The 17933-nt window shown below is 49.9% G+C and overlaps 1 protein-coding gene across 3 annotated transcripts in view; it reads right to left on the reverse strand.

Annotated features, from left to right (window-relative positions):
- BCL7C (BAF chromatin remodeling complex subunit BCL7C) overlaps window positions 1–17631 on the reverse strand; it is a 32602-nt gene extending 14971 nt beyond the window's left edge. Inside the window, exons 1-6 of one of the 3 annotated variants that reach the window (XM_079945235.1) lie at window positions 17202–17631; window positions 16571–16649; window positions 16129–16237; window positions 15874–16035; window positions 14338–14423; window positions 13040–13782 (exon numbers count right to left, since the gene is read on the reverse strand). In XM_079945235.1, the coding sequence (XP_079801361.1) occupies window positions 13657–13782; window positions 14338–14423; window positions 15874–16035; window positions 16129–16237; window positions 16571–16649; window positions 17202–17293 (654 nt within the window). In that variant the 5' untranslated portion in view covers window positions 17294–17631 and the 3' untranslated portion in view covers window positions 13040–13656. Of the gene's footprint in view, window positions 1–13039; window positions 13783–14337; window positions 14424–15873; window positions 16036–16128; window positions 16238–16570; window positions 16650–17201 lie in introns of those variants that run through there. The other 2 variants (XM_079945234.1, XM_079945236.1) reach the window with 2 other exon arrangements.
- Window positions 17632–17933: the final 302 nt, after the last annotated feature.

The raw sequence follows: 17933 nt of genomic DNA on the forward strand, positions 1-17933 counted from the left end.
GTTCCTGCTAACTGCATGCCTGTAGCGGCCTCAGAAATTATGACAATCAAATCTGCCCTATGCTTTTCTGAATGCTCAGGCCCCGCTGAGAATCACTGTTATGGAAAATTGGGTTCAGATGCCAATTCCTGGGCCCATTGGGGATTTGAGAGGAGGAAAGTGGGGTGTCATGATGGGACTGCAGATGCAGCTGCCATGTGAATTAGGAGGACTCCTCTCTAGTACAAGGTCTTGAATTCCTTAACTGGAATTTCTCCCACCATGGGGTTTTGAGGTGTGTAATCATTTAAACTGGAGAAAGAGTACGGTACATGTAGGGGCATAATGGGGGGGGAACTTATTTTTATTTTATTATGAAAAAGAAAATACAGGGAATTCCCTGGTGGTCCACCAGGTTCGATCCCTGGTCAGGGAACTAAGATCCCACAAGCCACACGGCATGGCCAAGAAAGAAAGAAAGAAAGTACAGAAATACAGATAAGAAAAAATAAGAGTAACACTATATTCCTACCACCCAGAGATTCCTATTGCTAACACCTTGAATTGTTCTTTTCTATCTTTCCTAAGAGCTCAGCATGGGGCCCAGCATAGAACAGAACTTCCATGGCTGTTGAGGAATGAACCGAAATGATTCCTCACCTATAAATTAGGAGGTATGAAGTGATCTCTAAAAAAACTCCCCTCTAAAAATCTAGAAGTGTAGAGTAGGGCGGTGGATAAAAACTTGACCTCTAGTGTGTGTCTCATGTAAACATACACATTACATATACCCCTCTATCTAGCACTTAACCTAGGGCCTGGCATGTTAGGAAGACCCAGTCAATGGGAGCCACTGTTACCATCATGTCCTTGCTCCCCACAAGGTTCAAGGATCCCCATCTCCTTTCCCCCAAACTCCAAGCCCCTCAGCCCACTTGCTGCTCTGAAAGCCGTGGCAGAAAATGTCTCCTTAGAGCAGACTGTGAGACTCCTTTCTTTACAGGAACACTCTCTTTACAGGGGTCTTTGAGTTTAATTTTGAAATTGAAAAAAAAAGGAAAAAAAAAAAAAAAGAGCCTGCTTTCATACTTCCCTGGTGGCGCAGTGGTTAAAAATCCACCTGCCAGTGCAGGGGTCGTGGGTTCGAGCCCTGGTCTGGGAAGATCCCACATGCTGCGGAGCAACTAAGCCCATGCGCCACAACTACTGAGCCCGCGTGCCACAACTATTGAAGCCCACGCGCCTAGAGCCCGTGCTCTGCAACAAGAGAAGCCACTGCGGTGAGAATCCCGTGCACTGCAACCAAGAGTAGACCCCGCTCACCGCAACTAGAGAAAGCCCGTGCAAAGCAACAAAGACCCAACGCAGCCAAAAATAAATAAAGAAAAATTTAAAAAAAGGAAAAGCCTGCTTTCATTAGAAAGTTGCGAAGAATAGGGAACACTAAAATTTTGCTGTAGATGATGAAGGAAATAGTCTGACTTCAGAGTCTGTGCTCTGTGTTCGAGATCACATGCTCTCCAATCAGACTACGTGGACTCACATCTGCCTCTACTATTTACTGACTGGGGGACCTTGGACAAGTGACTTAACTTCTCCGTGCCTCAGTTTTCCCATCTGTAAAATGGACACAATAATACTACTTATCTCACAGAGTTGTTGAAATGATTTTTGTGAGGTTATGCATGTAGTTTCTTAGAGTATTACCTGGCTCCGGGTTAGTTATTTGGTTCTATATGGCCCCAAATTATTCTTAGATCTAAACTGCTTGGAGTGAGGGTTGAGATTCTCACTCAAGTTGAATAACAATGGACCCTAACTGCCTTTGAAGGAGGATAGGTGTGATTAACGTCAAGTTTGGGTCCAAGCTGAAATGCACAGCTATGTGAGGGGAGGACCAAGTATGTTTGTCTTCTGTATGCTACATTTTTAAAGTTAAGATTTAAAAATTAAGCTCCTTCCTTTCTTTGCCCTCAAGGAAAAGAAAACTAGGTTAAATGGAAATGGGCTCTGAGTTTAATGTGCTATCAAAGCCAACAGTGAAAGAATATGAAGTGTATTAAGAAGGGTAGGAGGGTGGGAGGCAGAGGGTCTTGGTGGAGGTGATGACAAGGGATGGAAAAGTCCCCAGGCCTGGAAGGGGAGAGCGGGAGTCCTGGCACATGCCCCAAGGCTGTGCTCCATGAAACTAGCCAGTCCTAGGAGTAGGTGGCTGCCTGATATTCCAGGAATCATGGGATCCTACATACAAGGAGTCTCAGGCAGCCCTAGATTCTGGTGCCTTGCATGTGGTATGGGGCAGAAGCCATGGACTTTAAAGGACCACTGTCCCTTGGACAGCGATGCCAACAGCAGCCAAGATGAACAAGGGATTAGACCCCCCCTGGCACCAACACACACACACATACACACACCCCTAGTGATCCAGGCAACACTTCTTGGATTCTGGTGTGCCCTTGAGAGAGGAAGAAAGCCCCAACAGTGCCTGAGATGGAATCTCTGCTTAGAGTCACAAATTGCATTGTTTTTTAAAAAAATATTTGATTATTTGTTTGAAGGGATACCCAAAACAACTAGCCTGGTCCCCACATGTTTTGGTCTAGTGGCTAGAGTCCTCTCTCAAGCCTGCTACTCCATTCCTCACCCCCAGTTTTACTTTCAAACTTGGTTAATAGGTAGTCTTTGGAATTAAAGAGACCTTAGGTTAAGTCTAGGTTCTGTCACTAGCTGTGTGACCTTGGACCAGTTACCATAGTTAACTTTTCTATACCTGTTCCTTTTTCTTTTTTTTTAAAATTTATTTGGTTGCGCTGGGTCTTAGTTGCGGCAAGTGGCCTCCTTAGTTGCAGCTCGCAGGGTCCTTAGTTGTGACTTGAGGGATCCTTAGTTGTGGCACGTGGGCTCCTTAGTTGCAGCAGGTGGGCTCCTCAGTTGCGGCTCGCAGGATCCTTAGTTGTGGCTTGCTGGCTCCTTAGTTGCAGTACGCAGGCTCCTTAGTTGTGGTATGCGAACTCTTAGTTGCAGCATGCATGTGGAATCTAGTTCCCTGACCATGGATTGAACCCAGGGCACCTGTATTGGGAGTGCAGAGTCTTAACCACTGCACCACCAGCGAAGTCCCTATACCTGTTTCTTCATCAGTAAAATGATGCACTTCCTCTTATGAACTGTTAGGAGATTGAATTGGAATAATAGGGTGGTTTTCCAACTATGTCCTGTAAAGCCTCAAATCAGACAACCTAGTGTTTTCAAAACTTCATTCATATTCCATGTTCCCAGCCTTCAGACACCTGTACACCATCTCTACTATTTGCTTAATCTTGTCCTTTAAAAATATCAACTTTTAAAATGGAAAAACATGTATTCAAGAAGGAAACTTTATATCACTACCATAAACAGGAAGTACCTATCACTTACCCTAGAATGGTAAAAAATAAATACAACAAAATCAAAACGATGGTATTCAATTCTCGCTTGCGATGGTTATAGGCCAAAGCTCTGAGCTCAAGGCCTGGACTTTGTTTAAAAAAGAGATTATCTCAGTCATAAAAGGCCACTTATGGCTGTATATGAATGTCCAGAATAGGCAAGTCTACAGAGACAGAAAGTAGATTAGTGATAGTCTAGGGCTGGAGGAGAATGGGGATGACTGCTAATGGGTATGGTTTGAGGGTGATGAAAATGTTCTAAAGTTAACTGTGGTGATAGCTGCACAACTCTTTGAATATACTTAAAGAACCACTAGACTGTACACTTTAAATGGGTGAATTGTATGGTATATGAATGATCTCTCAATAAAAGTTGTTAGTAAAAAGAGAAAACGGTTAAATCTTATTTTTTTTCTCCTTGAGGTAAATGAAAGGATGCAAAGATACCTGAACCAGGACCACTATTATTTAACTTAACCAGGTCGGTGAGCATCCCTCGCTCCCCATCATCTCCCTGTGGCAAGCTTTTGCCCCCTTATGAAAGGATTCAGTCATAAGCACTCAATGTTAGCTAATATTCCCCCAAACAGATCTGCCAGTCAAGTCGCACAAACCTGGTTTATAACCCTCGCTACTCACCCACTGTCCTGCATCATGACTGTGGAGAAAATCGCCCTGAACCTCACTTTTCTTACTTGCAAAATGTGGACATCTCCCGAGGTATGTATGCACCGCTCCTGACACAGAGTAAGCTCTCAATAGTGGCTCTCATCATAAACGTCCTTAAACTCTTGGAGCAGCAGTGCTAGGAATCAAGGGATGTGGTTTTGAACTATGCCTCTGCCCGGACTAGATACACTGGTGGGAAAGCTTGTCTTTGCCATTCCAAAGTCACATTCTCTTACTGGGCCTCGGTTTCCTGGACTGTATAATGGGGAGACAGTGGATTCCCAGGGGCAAGTAAATAAAAGAAACCGACTGTGATCGGCTAGTCCCGGGATCCTCACGCCGGCATTACAGCCGGGGAGACAAAGGCCCAGAGGGTCCAGATGCTGCCCACGGTCAAAAATGCTGGTCAGGAACTCGGGGGAAGGGGCACGTCCGCAGGTCCCGGCCTAGGTGACCCTGATCTGCTGCTGTAGAGCAGACACAACCTCGGCAGCACAGTCCCCCGCCCGCGCCCCGCAGCCCTGGGAAAAATCGTGTCCGGAGCGCCCGCACCGGAAGTCCGCCGCGGCCTCTCTAGGACCCGAGCTGTGCGCTCGGTGCCCTTAACACTTGATTCGCCGCGGGGCGCCCTCCCCGCGCTCGGCCGTTTCCGAGGCGCACTGCCCTCCTTTGTTTCCAGGAACCTTCACCAAAGGCAGGAAGGGGAGCCGGATCTGTGGGTCCAATTTTACAGACAAGGTGACTGAAGTCACACGGCAGCTGTACCAGAGCCCTGGCGCCCCATTTAGGGCTGTTTTCATTGATCCCAACCGACTCTCTCTGGCTCCTTCACAATATCTTACAATAGATACAGTAAAACCTCAGCTGGGGTTATAATCGATTACAACAGACTTTTACTTTCGTTTCTTTAGCACTGCATTTCCCAGAGTGCCTGTAGTCCTACCGGTGATTTTAAAAATTAAAGATTGGAAATATTATTCGCTTCACAAAAATTTGGTTTACATACAGCTTCTCCGTGCGTGGTCTGCACTTGGTTCACTCTGCTCCCGACACGGGTCAAAGATAGATGAGGAAAAGATTAAAAAATATATATATATATTATATAAGTCCCCTAAATACAAACCAGTTCCATTCCGAGAGCATGTTCCTAAGTCCAATTTGTTCCCATGTCCAACAAAGCTAGCCTAGGTACCCCAACTAACACAATTGGCTATATAGTACTGTACTGTAATAGGTTAATAATACTTTTCACACAAATAATACATAACAAACACAAAAAATAAAACAATTTTACAGTACAGTACCTTGAAAAGTACAGCAGTGCACTACAACAGCTGGCATACGGGGGCTGGTATCAAGTGAACAGGCAAGAAGAGTTACTGACTGGAAGAGGGAGAAGAGGTGGGAGATGGTAGAGCTGAAGGATCGTCAGCAATAGGAGACGGAGGGCAAGCTTCAATTTCACTCAGGCCTAACGTTGATGGCACAGGTTCTGGTTCCTTGCTGGATTCAATTATATCAACCCTCCTGAAAAAACGATCCAGTGATGTCTGGGTAGTAGTTCTTTTTTCCTTGTTGTAGATGACATGGTAGCACTGGATTGCATGCTGAACGGCTGCTGCAACCTTCGTGTACTGTTCTACGTTCAGGTCCTGTGCCTCAAAAACTAACAGTGCCTCCTCAAATAAAGAAAATCCCCTTGCCATTTCCTGCATCGTGAATCTCTTCGGTTCTTCAGTTATCTCTTCTTCCTCTTGTCTCTCTTTGTCCTTCCTCTGGGCCTCCAATTCCATCAGGTCTTCATTAGTACAGTACGTGCCTTCATCAATGATTGCTTGAAGTGTTTCAGGAAACTCCCCGGGCAGCTACCGTATCTGCACTCGCTGCCTCACCACTTCCTTTTACGTTTTGAAGGTTGGCTCTAGCCTGGAACCGATGAAACCAGCCGGCATTAAACAATGCACCCTCTGATTCTTCGCTGTGTTTCTTCTTTGAGTCTTCATAAAGGGTTTTAGCTTTCTCTTGAATCAGCATTAAGCTGAGCGGGACTCGACGCTGATGCTGATTCTGCACCCACACTCTGAGAAGTTTCTCCATCTCCTCCATCACTTTTCCACGCTTCTTCGATACTATTGTCCACATCTTCGGCACAGCAGACTTCACATGTTCCATGATCTTGTCCTTGTTCTTTAGAATTGTGCTGATGGTTGAACGATTCATGCTATAAGAACGAGTGACATCTACCATCTTTTCACCTCGCTCCACTCTCTCAATTATTATTATTTTTTTTATTTTTATTTTTTTGCAGTACGCGGGCCTCTCACTGCTGTGGCCTCTCCCGTTGCGGAGCACAGGCTCCGGACGAGCAGGCTCAGCGGCCATGGCTCACGGGCCTGGCCGCTCCGCGGCATGTGGGATCTTCCCGGACCAGGGCACGAACCCATGTCCCCTGCATCGGCAGGCGGACTCTCAACCACTGTGCCACCAGGGAAGCCCTATTTTCACTTTTGTTTCCATCATTATAGCTTGGCGCTTCTTAGCAGTACCAGCTACAACACCACTGCTTTTACACTTGCTTCCAGACATCCTGGGCTTGAAATAAAGATACTGTACTACTGTACCCCATACAATACTGTAAAGTACACAAAAACACAACCACTTGTAGAGGATGCACACAGGTGACAATGTACGCCAGACACGTGAACTAATTTACGTGACTGGACGTGCGAACGCAATTCGCATCTTTGAAAGTTCACAACTTGAAGGTTCGTATGTAGGAGACTTACTGTATATGGAAAAGATAATATTGGTTTCATGTTTCAGATGAGGCAACTAAGGTCTAGACAGGGAAATGACTTTCCCAAGATCACACAGTTAGTACAAATCAATTGAATCTGGAACACCTCCATTCCTATTCTGCATCCTGACCCTTCACTACACCACAGTTGCATCCCAGAGCTGACTGGAGGAACAAAGGAGGGGACAGGCAGAAGAGCCATTGCCAACAGACGATATAAGGGAATAGAAAGTAAGTTATTGTGCTCTGCCCTTCCACTTGCCCTGTGTGGGGACCTGGGGGTCACCAACCAGTCACAGCCCTGCCTTCAACGGATGTGGGGAGTCTACCCGTTGCTGAGTATGCCTATTCCAGATACACCTTCTGAAACTGGGCAAACACCACAGGATGGGTTTGGGGACCCACTCAGCCCACTGTGAGAAGGACCTGAGCTAAAACTCAGTGGATCACCTGACCTCAGTGAGGTTTTGGGTCTCCAGGAGAACAGAGAGCTGAATGCTATAGTAGAAATGTAACAGGAAAAGGAGTAGGATTTGCCAGTGGAGAAAGGGAGGTGGTCTTTCATTCATTTATCACTAACAAACACCTACTACTTACCAGTCACTACAGGAGGCCCTGCAACAGAGATGAACAACGTGGCCTTACTCTAGCAGGGGAAAGTGACACGTCAAGTGAAAGAGGAAGTACGGTGACTAACCCAGAACGTGACCTAGTTTGAGGATCACGGGACCTTGCTGAAGGAGGTGAGATCCAAGCCAAGGCCTGAAAGATGAGTAGGCATCAGCCAGGAAGAAAGAGGAAGGGAGGAAGGGAAGGGTTTCCCAGGCAGACAGAGCAGCAAGGGCTAAGATGGGAACTAGCTTTGGCCAGCTTTGGTGTGTTTGAAGTTCCGTGGGTTAGATGGTAGAGAGCTCAGGGGGGAGGAGGGAGAGAGGAGGGCAGAGGCCAAACTGAGCAACTGAGCAGGGCCTGGTCTGCCATGATAAGGAGTTTGGCGCAAGAACTGCATGGGCAAAGGCAGGTGGGAAAGGGCACCATGAGGCCCATGTGGCAGGAAGGCAGGAAGCGAGGTGAGCATCCTGGAAGAAGAGGCTGAGGAGGTGAGCGGGGACCAGGCTGGAGAGCTCAGACATTAGCCTGCAGGCCATGCAAATGAACATGAACGAGAAGAGCAAGACGTGGAGGGGTGGTGGGGACTCTAGGGACTGGAGAGCACATGCTCCATCGCCAAGGGCAGCCAGCGCCCACACCCCTAGGTAATGACCATGCTTCGAAGCAGACTCAATGTCTCAGAGCTTCTGCTTTGTCAAACGTAGCCGGGAGGCCAGATTTTTGTATGAAATCACTTAATTTTAAGTATTAGCAACACATTCAACACCAGGTAAGCCAATCAAATCATACCCATAGGCCAGTGAGTCCCAAACTTTGCAGGATATGAGCGTCACCTGTGGAGCCAATGCCCCAGTCGCATCCTATACCAATGAAAATGTCTGGGGGTAGAAGCCAGACATCAAAATTTCCCAGGTGGTTCCAATATGCAGCAAAGTTTGAGAACCACTGACATAGGCTGAGTATATCCTTTGGGTTGCCAGGCAAAGCCATGGGGAGCCATGGGAAGTTTTAGAGCAAGGGAGCAGCAGACCAGTTTGGAGTTTAAGGAAAATCAATTCTTAGAAGGAAGGAAGTGTAGTCTGGAGTGAGAAAGGGCCTGGGAGCCTAGGGGCAGTGGTGGGATCCCAGTTTGCCGAGAACTGAGGGATTCCCGGGAATGGAACTTGAAGGGCTAACATGGGGAAAGTCCTGGGCAAACCAGAATGCTTGGTCACCCTAGATCCTACCTCTGATATCGTTCTGTCTCCCCAGATTTCTGGGGGACTGATGCGAGGAGAGGAGAGAAGACCACAACAGGAAGCTGAGGTTTGAAAGGTCCCTGAGAAAAGGCTATCCATCTCCCTGGGATGTACTCATCCAGGGCTCTGAGCCCTAGGCCTGACAGGCTTGTGTGGGGAAACAGAAACAGGCAGAGAACTTGGACCCATCTGCTCTCCACCCAGCAGAGCAATCCTAGTCAAAGACAAGTCTATGGCATCTAACCCAGCGATAGAAAGGAACAAACTACTGATCCAAGCAACAGAGTGGGTAACTCTCAGAAACATTATGCTGAGTGAAAGGACATGGATGCAAAGGAGCACATGCATTCCATGCATGCGAAGTTCAGCAACAGGTTGACCTAATCAAAACCAAAATCAGAACAGCGCTGTCTCTAGGGAGCTGGGGACAGGGAAGGGGCAACAGGAGACTTTCCGGGGCGGGGGGGATAGTGATATAGTTGATAAGGGCTTGCATCATGCAAATTATATATTTGTTGAAACTCACTGGATCACAGTTAACACCTGTGCATTTTGCTATATGAATAGTTTTGCTATATGAATACTGTATGAAGTTTTTCTTTTTACAGGAAAAGAAAAACCTATAAATAAATACTGGACTCTAGTGAAAAATGTGCATGCCGAAGTGTAGGGAGGGAAGTATACCACCGTTTGCAACTTATTTTGAAGTGTATCAAGAAAATAAGAAAGGTTGTTAGATGGATGGATAGGGCTATGTGGTAAAGCAAACAGTAAAATGTTATATAGAATATAGGTGGTAGGTACATCAGTGTTACCTGTACAATTCTTCCAATTTTGCTGTAAACTTTAAAACTATAATAAAATATTAAGGGAAAAAGCCCTCTAAGTCTGATCATGTTACTCCTCTGCTCAGACCCCTTCAATAGCTCTTCATCTCACCCAGAACAAAAGCCAAAGTCCTGACAATGGCCTCCAAGCAGGATAACCTTACATCCTGGTTATCCCGTTTCACCTGTTATCTGGGGATAATTACTAATACATCCTCTTTTATCCTCAAGGTTTGAATGACAGGTTATGTGCCTGTCCTGCCGCTGAGGCCCTTGCTGACCTGACCTCACTTCCCACCACTCTCTCCCTCCTCCCTCTGCTCCAGAGGCACTGATCTCATTTCCAGGCATGTGCCCCCTCAGGGCCTTTGCACTGGCTGTTCCCTCTTCCTGGAATGCATTTCCCCCAGATATGTGCAAGGCTTTCTCCCTCACTTCCTTCAACCTTTTCCTCAAATGTCTCCTCAGTCAGGCCTCCCCTGACCTCCCTATGTAAAATTGCAATCTGCTTTTTCCCCACTTCCCTTACTGTATTTTTTCCACAGTACTTATAACTTTCTACATATAATCTGATCTACTGAAGCTAAGTTCCGTGAAGGCAAGGATATTTTTCCATCTTGTCTATGCTGTATCCCCAGGGCCTAGAACAGTACCCAGCAAACAGTAAGTGCACAATAAATACACGTTGCTATGAATAAAGGAATTCCCCTGCCTTCGTGGAGCTTGCAGTCTGGTGCTGGAGACCGAAGGCAACATCGACCATCACAAGAGAATTCCTGATGCTCTGGAAACGGCAGAAGAGGAGACAGGGGGCACGAGGAGAGGACAGAAGACCACACCAGGAAGCTGAGGTTTGAAACACAAGAAGCCATCTCCCAGATGAAGAGGGACGAGAAGGGCACTCCTGGCCGAGCAAACAGCATGAGCAAAGCCGCAGAGGTGAGTAAAAAAGCAAAGTGTCTGGGGGTGATTATAGGCAGTTCCAAGGGTAGCTGTGCAGGGATGGGAGGAAGAGGCGGAGTGTGGTACCATCCTGCAGGTAATGAGGGGACTGGAGGGTTCTAACCCCGGGCAGCATCATGGGCAGATTCGGGCTTCCGAGACCGCCCAGCTGCTGGGTGGACAATGCATTGCTGATGGGCCAGAGCGAAGCAGGGAAACTCACTGGTGCCTACCAGCAAAACAGTGGGGCCCTAAAGAAAGGGGCAAGTGGGAGGGTTATTTAGGACAAGGACTTAACGGGACAGGGTGACTCATGGGATGTTGACTCTGACTTCTGGGTGCTCCCATCTTAGCCAACTCCTGGGATTGTGGGCCATTTCTGGGGAATCCCAGAGGCGATGCTGGGAACAGGTGGGGAGAAGGGCTAGGCTGAGGATATGTGGGACGTCTCGGTGGAGATGTCGTGAGGCATTTGGCTCTCTGAGCCTGGAGGTAGGGGGCAGAACTGGGAAGCAAAGACTTGGGAACCATTAATTCAAGGAGTAGGTGGGACCTAGCAGGGAAAGTGTTCATGAAAAGAGCTAGGCCAGAGCGAGAGATATTTAAGGGATCGGGAAAAGGAGAGAGTGACATAGGGGAAGAGAGCACTGGAGGCTAGGGCCTGAGAGCCAAGGGTGAAGAATTTCCAAAAAGAGAGTGTGGATGTGGGGAGCAGAAGGGGATGGCATGGCAAGGTGATGGTCAGGGATATGGCTATGGAAGAGGTGGCTTTTAAACCAGGTTACAGAGTAGGCTACAGAAAAGGTGAGGGCAGGCTTGGGCTAAGGGACGGCTGCCTGGCGACTGGGGCCTTGGGCTAGGAGAGGGATAGGAATGGGGAAGACTCATACTTCAGCCTTTCAAGCCTACTCAGAAATGACTCTTCCTCCCCAGTCTCACTGGCAGGTGAGTCTCTGGCCTCTACCCCTACCCCCTAATATCCTCATCTGTAAAATGGGGTAATAGGAAAAACGGCTGCCATTTGTTGAGCACTTACTATGTACCAAGCCAAGGACTCTCTCTCCATGTATTGCCTCATTTAATCCTCACAATAATCTCACCAGGCTGATGTTACTATTATCCCCATTGTACAGATGAGAAAACTGAGGCACAGAGAGGTTAAGTCACTTGCTCAAGGTCACACAGTGAATGAATGGTGACGCTGAGATTCTAACCCAGAGCCTGAATTCTGGGCCTTAACACTGTACTACTAATCCGTACAAAGCACTTTACATTTTACAGAGCACTCTCATCACCACATGAGGTGATTCAGGGGAATAACGAGATGACCCACACACCCTAGAAATGGCTGAGATTTTTACCACATGTGCTGAGGCTGAATAATGGCCCTCCAAAGATGTCCAGGCCTTATCCCCAGAACCTGTGAATATGTTACTTTACATGGCAAAGAAGATTCTGCCGATGTGATGAAATTAACAATCTTGAGCTGGGAAGATTAGCCTAGATTATGCAGGTGGGTCCAATGTAATCACAAGAGTCTTTAATAGAGGGAGGCAGGAGAGTCAGAGAAGCAGATGTGACAATGGAAGCAGAGACAGAAAGGGAGTTTGGACGATGCTATGCTGCTGGATCTGAAGATGGAGGGAGGGGCCATAAGGGATGCAGGTGGTCTGCAGAAGCCGGAAAAAGCAGGCAAACAGATGCTTCCCTACAGTCTCTGGAAGGAACCAGCCCTGTCGACATTTTTACTTTAACCGACTGAGAGTAATTTTGGACTTCTAACCCCCAGAATGCTAAGATAATACATTTGCATTGTTTTAAGCCACTAAAATTGTGGTAATTTGTTAGGCAGCAACAAGAAATGAATGTACCACATCACTGCACACCTGGCTCCCCTGGCCAGCCTGGCTCAAATATTACTACTGAAGCTGCTGGAAACACCCTGAATATTTTAAAAAGTTCTTTAAAGCTTCAATTTGGTCTTCTCTGAACCTCAGTCTCTTCCTTTGTTAAAAATAAAAATAGGAAAAAAAAATAAAAATAAAAATAGGGCTAATACACCTGACTCTGACTCTCTTGCAGGCACAGAGTGAAGGTACCCTTATATTATTTGAAGTTTCCCACAACCCACTGCAGCAGATCAGGCCTAGTTATTGTCCCCATTGCTCAGATGAACAAACTAAGGCTCAGAGAGTGGAAACAGCCAGCATAGAGCCACACAGCTCGTGAGTAGCAGAGCCAGGACTTTAACCAGGACTTCTGACGTCAGATATACCACACTGAGGTACATGTCTCAGAGTCATGCTTGTGGGCCACCTACTCAGAGAAGCCTTCCTGGACAGCCTCAGCCCATTCATTAATTCATTCATTCACCCAACAATTGCTATGACTGCTCTATGCCTAGTGTGCTGCTAGGCAAGGCTGGGACCAAGCTCTGCTCTCAGGAGCCTACAGCCTAGTGGATGAGATAGACACACAAACCAACCATCCCCAAACAGCCTGATAAATGCTGAGACAAAGGGAAAGGAGCACACGGGGTTGTAGGAGCCCGAAGGGGAGAAACTCACTGAGCCTGGGGAAGGCTTCCTGGAGAAGGTAGTGACTGAGCCGAAGACAAGCAAGATTCAACCAGAAGTGTGGGCAGGGGCTCCAGTGGAGGAATGGCTAAGCAGAGGCAGGGAGGAACGATGCTGTAGCTTCCTGAGGGCAGGGAATGGGTTGGGTCTTCCCAGGCCCCAAAGTCCCTCTGGGCTTCTGTGTTCCTGTGTGTGAATGGGAATCACGGGCCTAGTTGCCCAGAGCTTTGGTAATTGCTGGGCCCAGGGGAGGGCTGAGCAGGAAGAAAAGGGGTCCTGGGATTCCCAGAGCAGGAGGGCTGAAGGAAGGGTCAAAGGTAAGGGGGACAGGACAGGGTGGAGGGAGTGCTGGGGAGGCAGGGTCCTGGCTCAAACCCCTCTTCCATGTCTGACTCAGGGTGTGACTACAGGTAGGTCCTCTCAGAGCCTCAGTGACCCCATCTGAGAAATGGAGCGTGAGACAAAACTGTCTCCAAAGACCCTCCCCAGCCCTGACGGGGAAATGACATGACACGAAATTACAAAAGGGTCTTTATTTGTAAAAAGCCAAAGGGACCCCTGGGGCGACAGGACAGGCAGGCCGGCTTCTCAGGGGTCAGGGGCATTTGGGCAGATGCGCTTGAGTGGGGGGGCGCCCTCCGAGTCCTCTGTATCACCCTGGGCTGCCTCGGGGACAGGTGGCACTGGCTCAAAGACGGGGTAAGCTTCAGGGGCCTGGAGAGGAAGGGTGGACAGGCATGAGCTCCACCCAAACCCAGGAGTGCAGCCTCCTAGCCTATGCCTTCTCGAAAGCCTCCACTCCACTCCCCTCCCGGACCCGGGAGTCTAGCCCAGGGCCAGGGCCCCAGGACGCAGATTAAGTAGGGCGCCGGAAACAACAACAACACCATTTGGGGGAAAGAAGTTGATATTTGATATTTCTCGAAAACGTATCACGGTAGTCCTTGTGGGAAAAGTCAGAAGTTTGTGGGGGACTTTCTTAAGCTAATTACATTCTTAGGATTAAAAAAAAAAAAAATACTTGGAGGTGCACCATGATCTTTTCAGGCTTTTAATGGTCTCAAATCAGCCCCAATCCAGCCCGCAGGATTTTGTTTCTAAAACACCCTTTTCTTTTCAGTCCCAAGAACCCAGCCTTATAGCCTTTAGCTGTGTCCAAGGTCTACATTTCCCACCTGGACCTCAAGAGTGCAACCCCCAAGGCTTTGGCTACCCCAGAGCCCCCATTCCCTCCAAGACCTGGGAGTCCAGCCTCCTGGACACTCTCACCTCAGCCTCCAGCAATTCCGGAACAGGCTCCTCCTTGGTCAGCATTGGAGGTTCATCGGTGCCTCCCGCAGTTATGCCCCCAGGATCTGGAACATGAAATTAACAGGTGTTCCCTGAACAGCTGCTCTGTACCACAGCACAGACCAAGAGGGAAACACACCAATCACATAAGCCCGCGGGCTGTGGGAGCACTGAGTGGGGAGCCAGTCACCTGGCTGCAACCCAGGAAGAAAACACAGGAAGGACATTTAGGTGGGATCTTGATGGGTGAGTAGATTTGATCAGATAGACAAATGGGGAGCTGGAGTACATTTCAGGCAGAGGGAACAGAAGCTTGGCAAGCCCAGATTCTGGGGTTGGACTGCCTGGGTTCGAATCCTGACCCTGGGCAAGTGACTTAATTGCTCTAAGCCTGTTTTCCCCACCTGTAAAATGGAGATGATTACAGTAATTACCACATGAGACTGTTTTAAGAATTAAATGAGATAACACAGGAAAAGTACAGTGCCCTGCACACAGGAAGTGTTCGATAAATGCCAATTATTGTTTTTATATTAGTAAAGGTACACAAGCGTGTGGTATGATCTAGACAACACGGAACACAGGCCCAAGCCATGGTGTTCTTGGAAGGGAACAATGAGGTCAGCAGGGGACAGTTTACGAAGGGCCCGGAGTGCCAGGCTGAGAAGTCAAAGGTCACAGGCAGCCATTGAAGGCTTTGAAGCAGGAAAATGACCTCGTCAACCTTGTGCTCTGGTAGCTGTGTGGGTCCAACTGGAAGACAGGAGACCCAGGAGGCTGGAGCTGGGTGCGGGTGAGAGAGATGACGGAGCCTGGGAAGGCAGACACATTGGGGAGGTGAATCTGACCAGATAGGGGATTGACTCTATGGGAAGAAAGAGGAGCTGAGGAGGACTCATACCCCAGATCCTGGCTCACTGGCTGTGTGAGCTTGGGCAACTTACTGAACCTCTCTGGGTTTCGGTTTCTCATCTATAAATGGAGATCATAACCCTCACAGAGTTGTTGTAAGGATTAAATGAGATAAAACATGGAAAGTGCTTAGAAGGGTGCCTGGCACACAGTAAGAGCTCAATAAGTATTAGCTGTTATTATCTCTTATTATTAATCACTCTTACGATTATCACGATTACTTATTCCTTAGCAAATATTTATTAAGCACCTACTATGTGTTCCATGGTGTTCTGAGGATACAGCAGTGAACAAGATTGATATGGGCCCAACATTCAGGAAGTGACATGAGGTGGGAGTGGCAGAGAAAGATACTTAACTAGTAAAATGCTAAATTTACATGAAAACCTCAGACAGTGCTAAGTTATCCACAGATGCCAAGAAGCCAGGGGAAGGAGACAGATAGTCGCTAGAGGAAGGGCGGTGACTTTCCACAGGACTCAGGGAAGGCCTCCCAAGGAGGCAACACAGGAGCGGGAGCAGGTCGAGGGGTAAGCTGGTGGCTTCGACCTTGGAGAGAACAAGATTCAGAAGAGAGAGCTCCTGGGAGGCACCTGGTCCTACCTCTCTCCTGGCCCAGCTGTGGGGGCTGAGCATCCTCCGGGACCCCTTCTGGTGGTCCAGCAGGTGACACAGGGCGGCTGGGCTGGGGGGTGCCCCCAGGGCTGGGATCGGTGCCCTTTTGCAGGGAGCCTTCCGAATGGAAACTCTGGTTACTGTTCTCATCTGTGGGAGCAAAAGCCAAAAGGGTTGGGCCTGAGGCCTCCAGCCCCCTCCCTCAATCCCCACAGCCCCCCACATCTCAGCATCCCTACATACCATTGAGATCGAGCAGGATGAGAGGGCCACCCGCTCGGGGACTGGCGCCCCTGCCCCTCCGCTCCCGGCCTCGGGATCTCTCTGCCCCGCCACCTGCCCTCCGTCGCTCCTGGGGGTTAGAGGGCTAAGGGTCAGAGTCAGCTTTCTAGTTAGCACTTGCAAAGCCCCCACCGTACAAATAAGCAAACTGAGGCACAGAGAAGCAGAAGGCCCTGCATGAGGGGACAGGTTGTGCACACTGGGTTAGGTTTTGAACTCGGGTGGGGTGAGCGGGGTCTGGTGTGGGGGGAGGGGGAAGAGGCGGAGTTGCTACTAATTGTTAACATCTGTCCGGGCTCCTGCATTTGAGGTCTGAGTGGGGACTGGAGGTGGAGGCCAGGGTGGGGAGGGGCTTGCCTGAGGCTGCACAGAGGGAGGGCCTGGTGTGGGAGAACTTGCTCACCTCCTCCTGGGGGTCCACCACTGGCACCCACTTGAAGATACGAAGGGAAGTGTCGCCCACAGTCACCCAGCGCTTCTCCCTGTGGGACGGTGGGGGGACTGGGTCAGAGAGGCCTGAGGAGAGAGCCACCCCAGGAGCTGGACACATCTGGGGATACCTGTAGAGGTGGTGGTGGTGCCGGAGGGAAGGGGCAGTTTTGCTAATGGGACATAGTTAGAGGGAGAAACCCTGCAGACCCGAGAGTATAGATGGGGGGGTGCCTCTAGAGAGAGAGTGTGACTTGGGGTCATGGCTCTGCAGACCCCTGGGGTATATACGTGGAGAGCGCGACTATGGGCCGGGCTGGGGACCAAAGCAATGAAGATCACTCTGCATACTTGCGAAAGGAGTGTCAAAGCTTCAGGGGGCGGGGCATAAATGGGAGCTCCAGCCTCGGGAGGGCAGGGCTGGGGAACACGCTTTGTAGACCCCAGGGTGTAGCCAGGAGAAGGAAGATAGAGCCCTGCAGATCCAGGGCGCAGCTGGGAGGCACACCTAACACCTGGGGGCCACAGCTGGCGAAGGGGGGTAGACGTATCTGGGGGAGGAGTGGTCCATCGTGTCCCGTCCCTGGCCCCGGGGCAGCGCTCACCATCTCCGGACCTTCTCGATGGTCGCCATCACCTTCTTGATGTCATCCTTGGCCCGGCTCCGGGTCTCGGCCCGCACGGTCCGGCCGGCCATGCTGGCGGGGCTGGGGCCGAGGCCGAGCCCGCGGTTGGGCCGCCTCCCGTCCGGCTGGCTCAGGCTCGGCGCCAGGCCGGGGCGCCGCTCTCTCGGCCTGTCTTCTCTCCGGGAGTTGGCCGCGCCCTCCCTCGCTCCCCAAGGCTTCCGCGAGTCCCCGCCCCGCTTCCTGCCGCCGCGCCCCGCCCCGGCCCGTCCCCGGAGCGGCCGGGCGGCGCGGGAGGCCAGAGCCCAGGCCTGGAAGCCGGCCGACCCCGCCCCGACCGGGCCCGCCCCCTCGGGGCACCCGGACGAGCAGCGCCTCCTGCCCGCCGCCGAGAGGCAGGTTGGGGGCCGCTGGGCGACTGGACGCGCGCGGTGGGGCTGCGGCCTTGCATTCAGACCACGTGGGCGCCAGGGGGCGCGAGAGGGTGTGTGTCCTGTGTGCTACCGCTGCGCGTGGGGGCGTCCCTGGAACGGGGTGTGTGTGTGTGCGCGTGTGCGTGTGCGTGGGTGTGTGTCCCCCTCGCCAGGCTCTCTGGTTCTACAGTGTTCAACTACCCATTCATTCAACAGTCTACTGACTGAGTGCCAGTTACGTGCCAGACACTGCAAATATGACTGACTCTCCACCCACCAGAATGGCTAAAGTGAGAATGAC

The sequence above is a fragment of the Stenella coeruleoalba genome (assembly GCF_951394435.1).
Source record: "Stenella coeruleoalba genome assembly, chromosome: 15".
NCBI classification, from domain to species: Eukaryota; Metazoa; Chordata; class Mammalia; order Artiodactyla; family Delphinidae; genus Stenella; species Stenella coeruleoalba.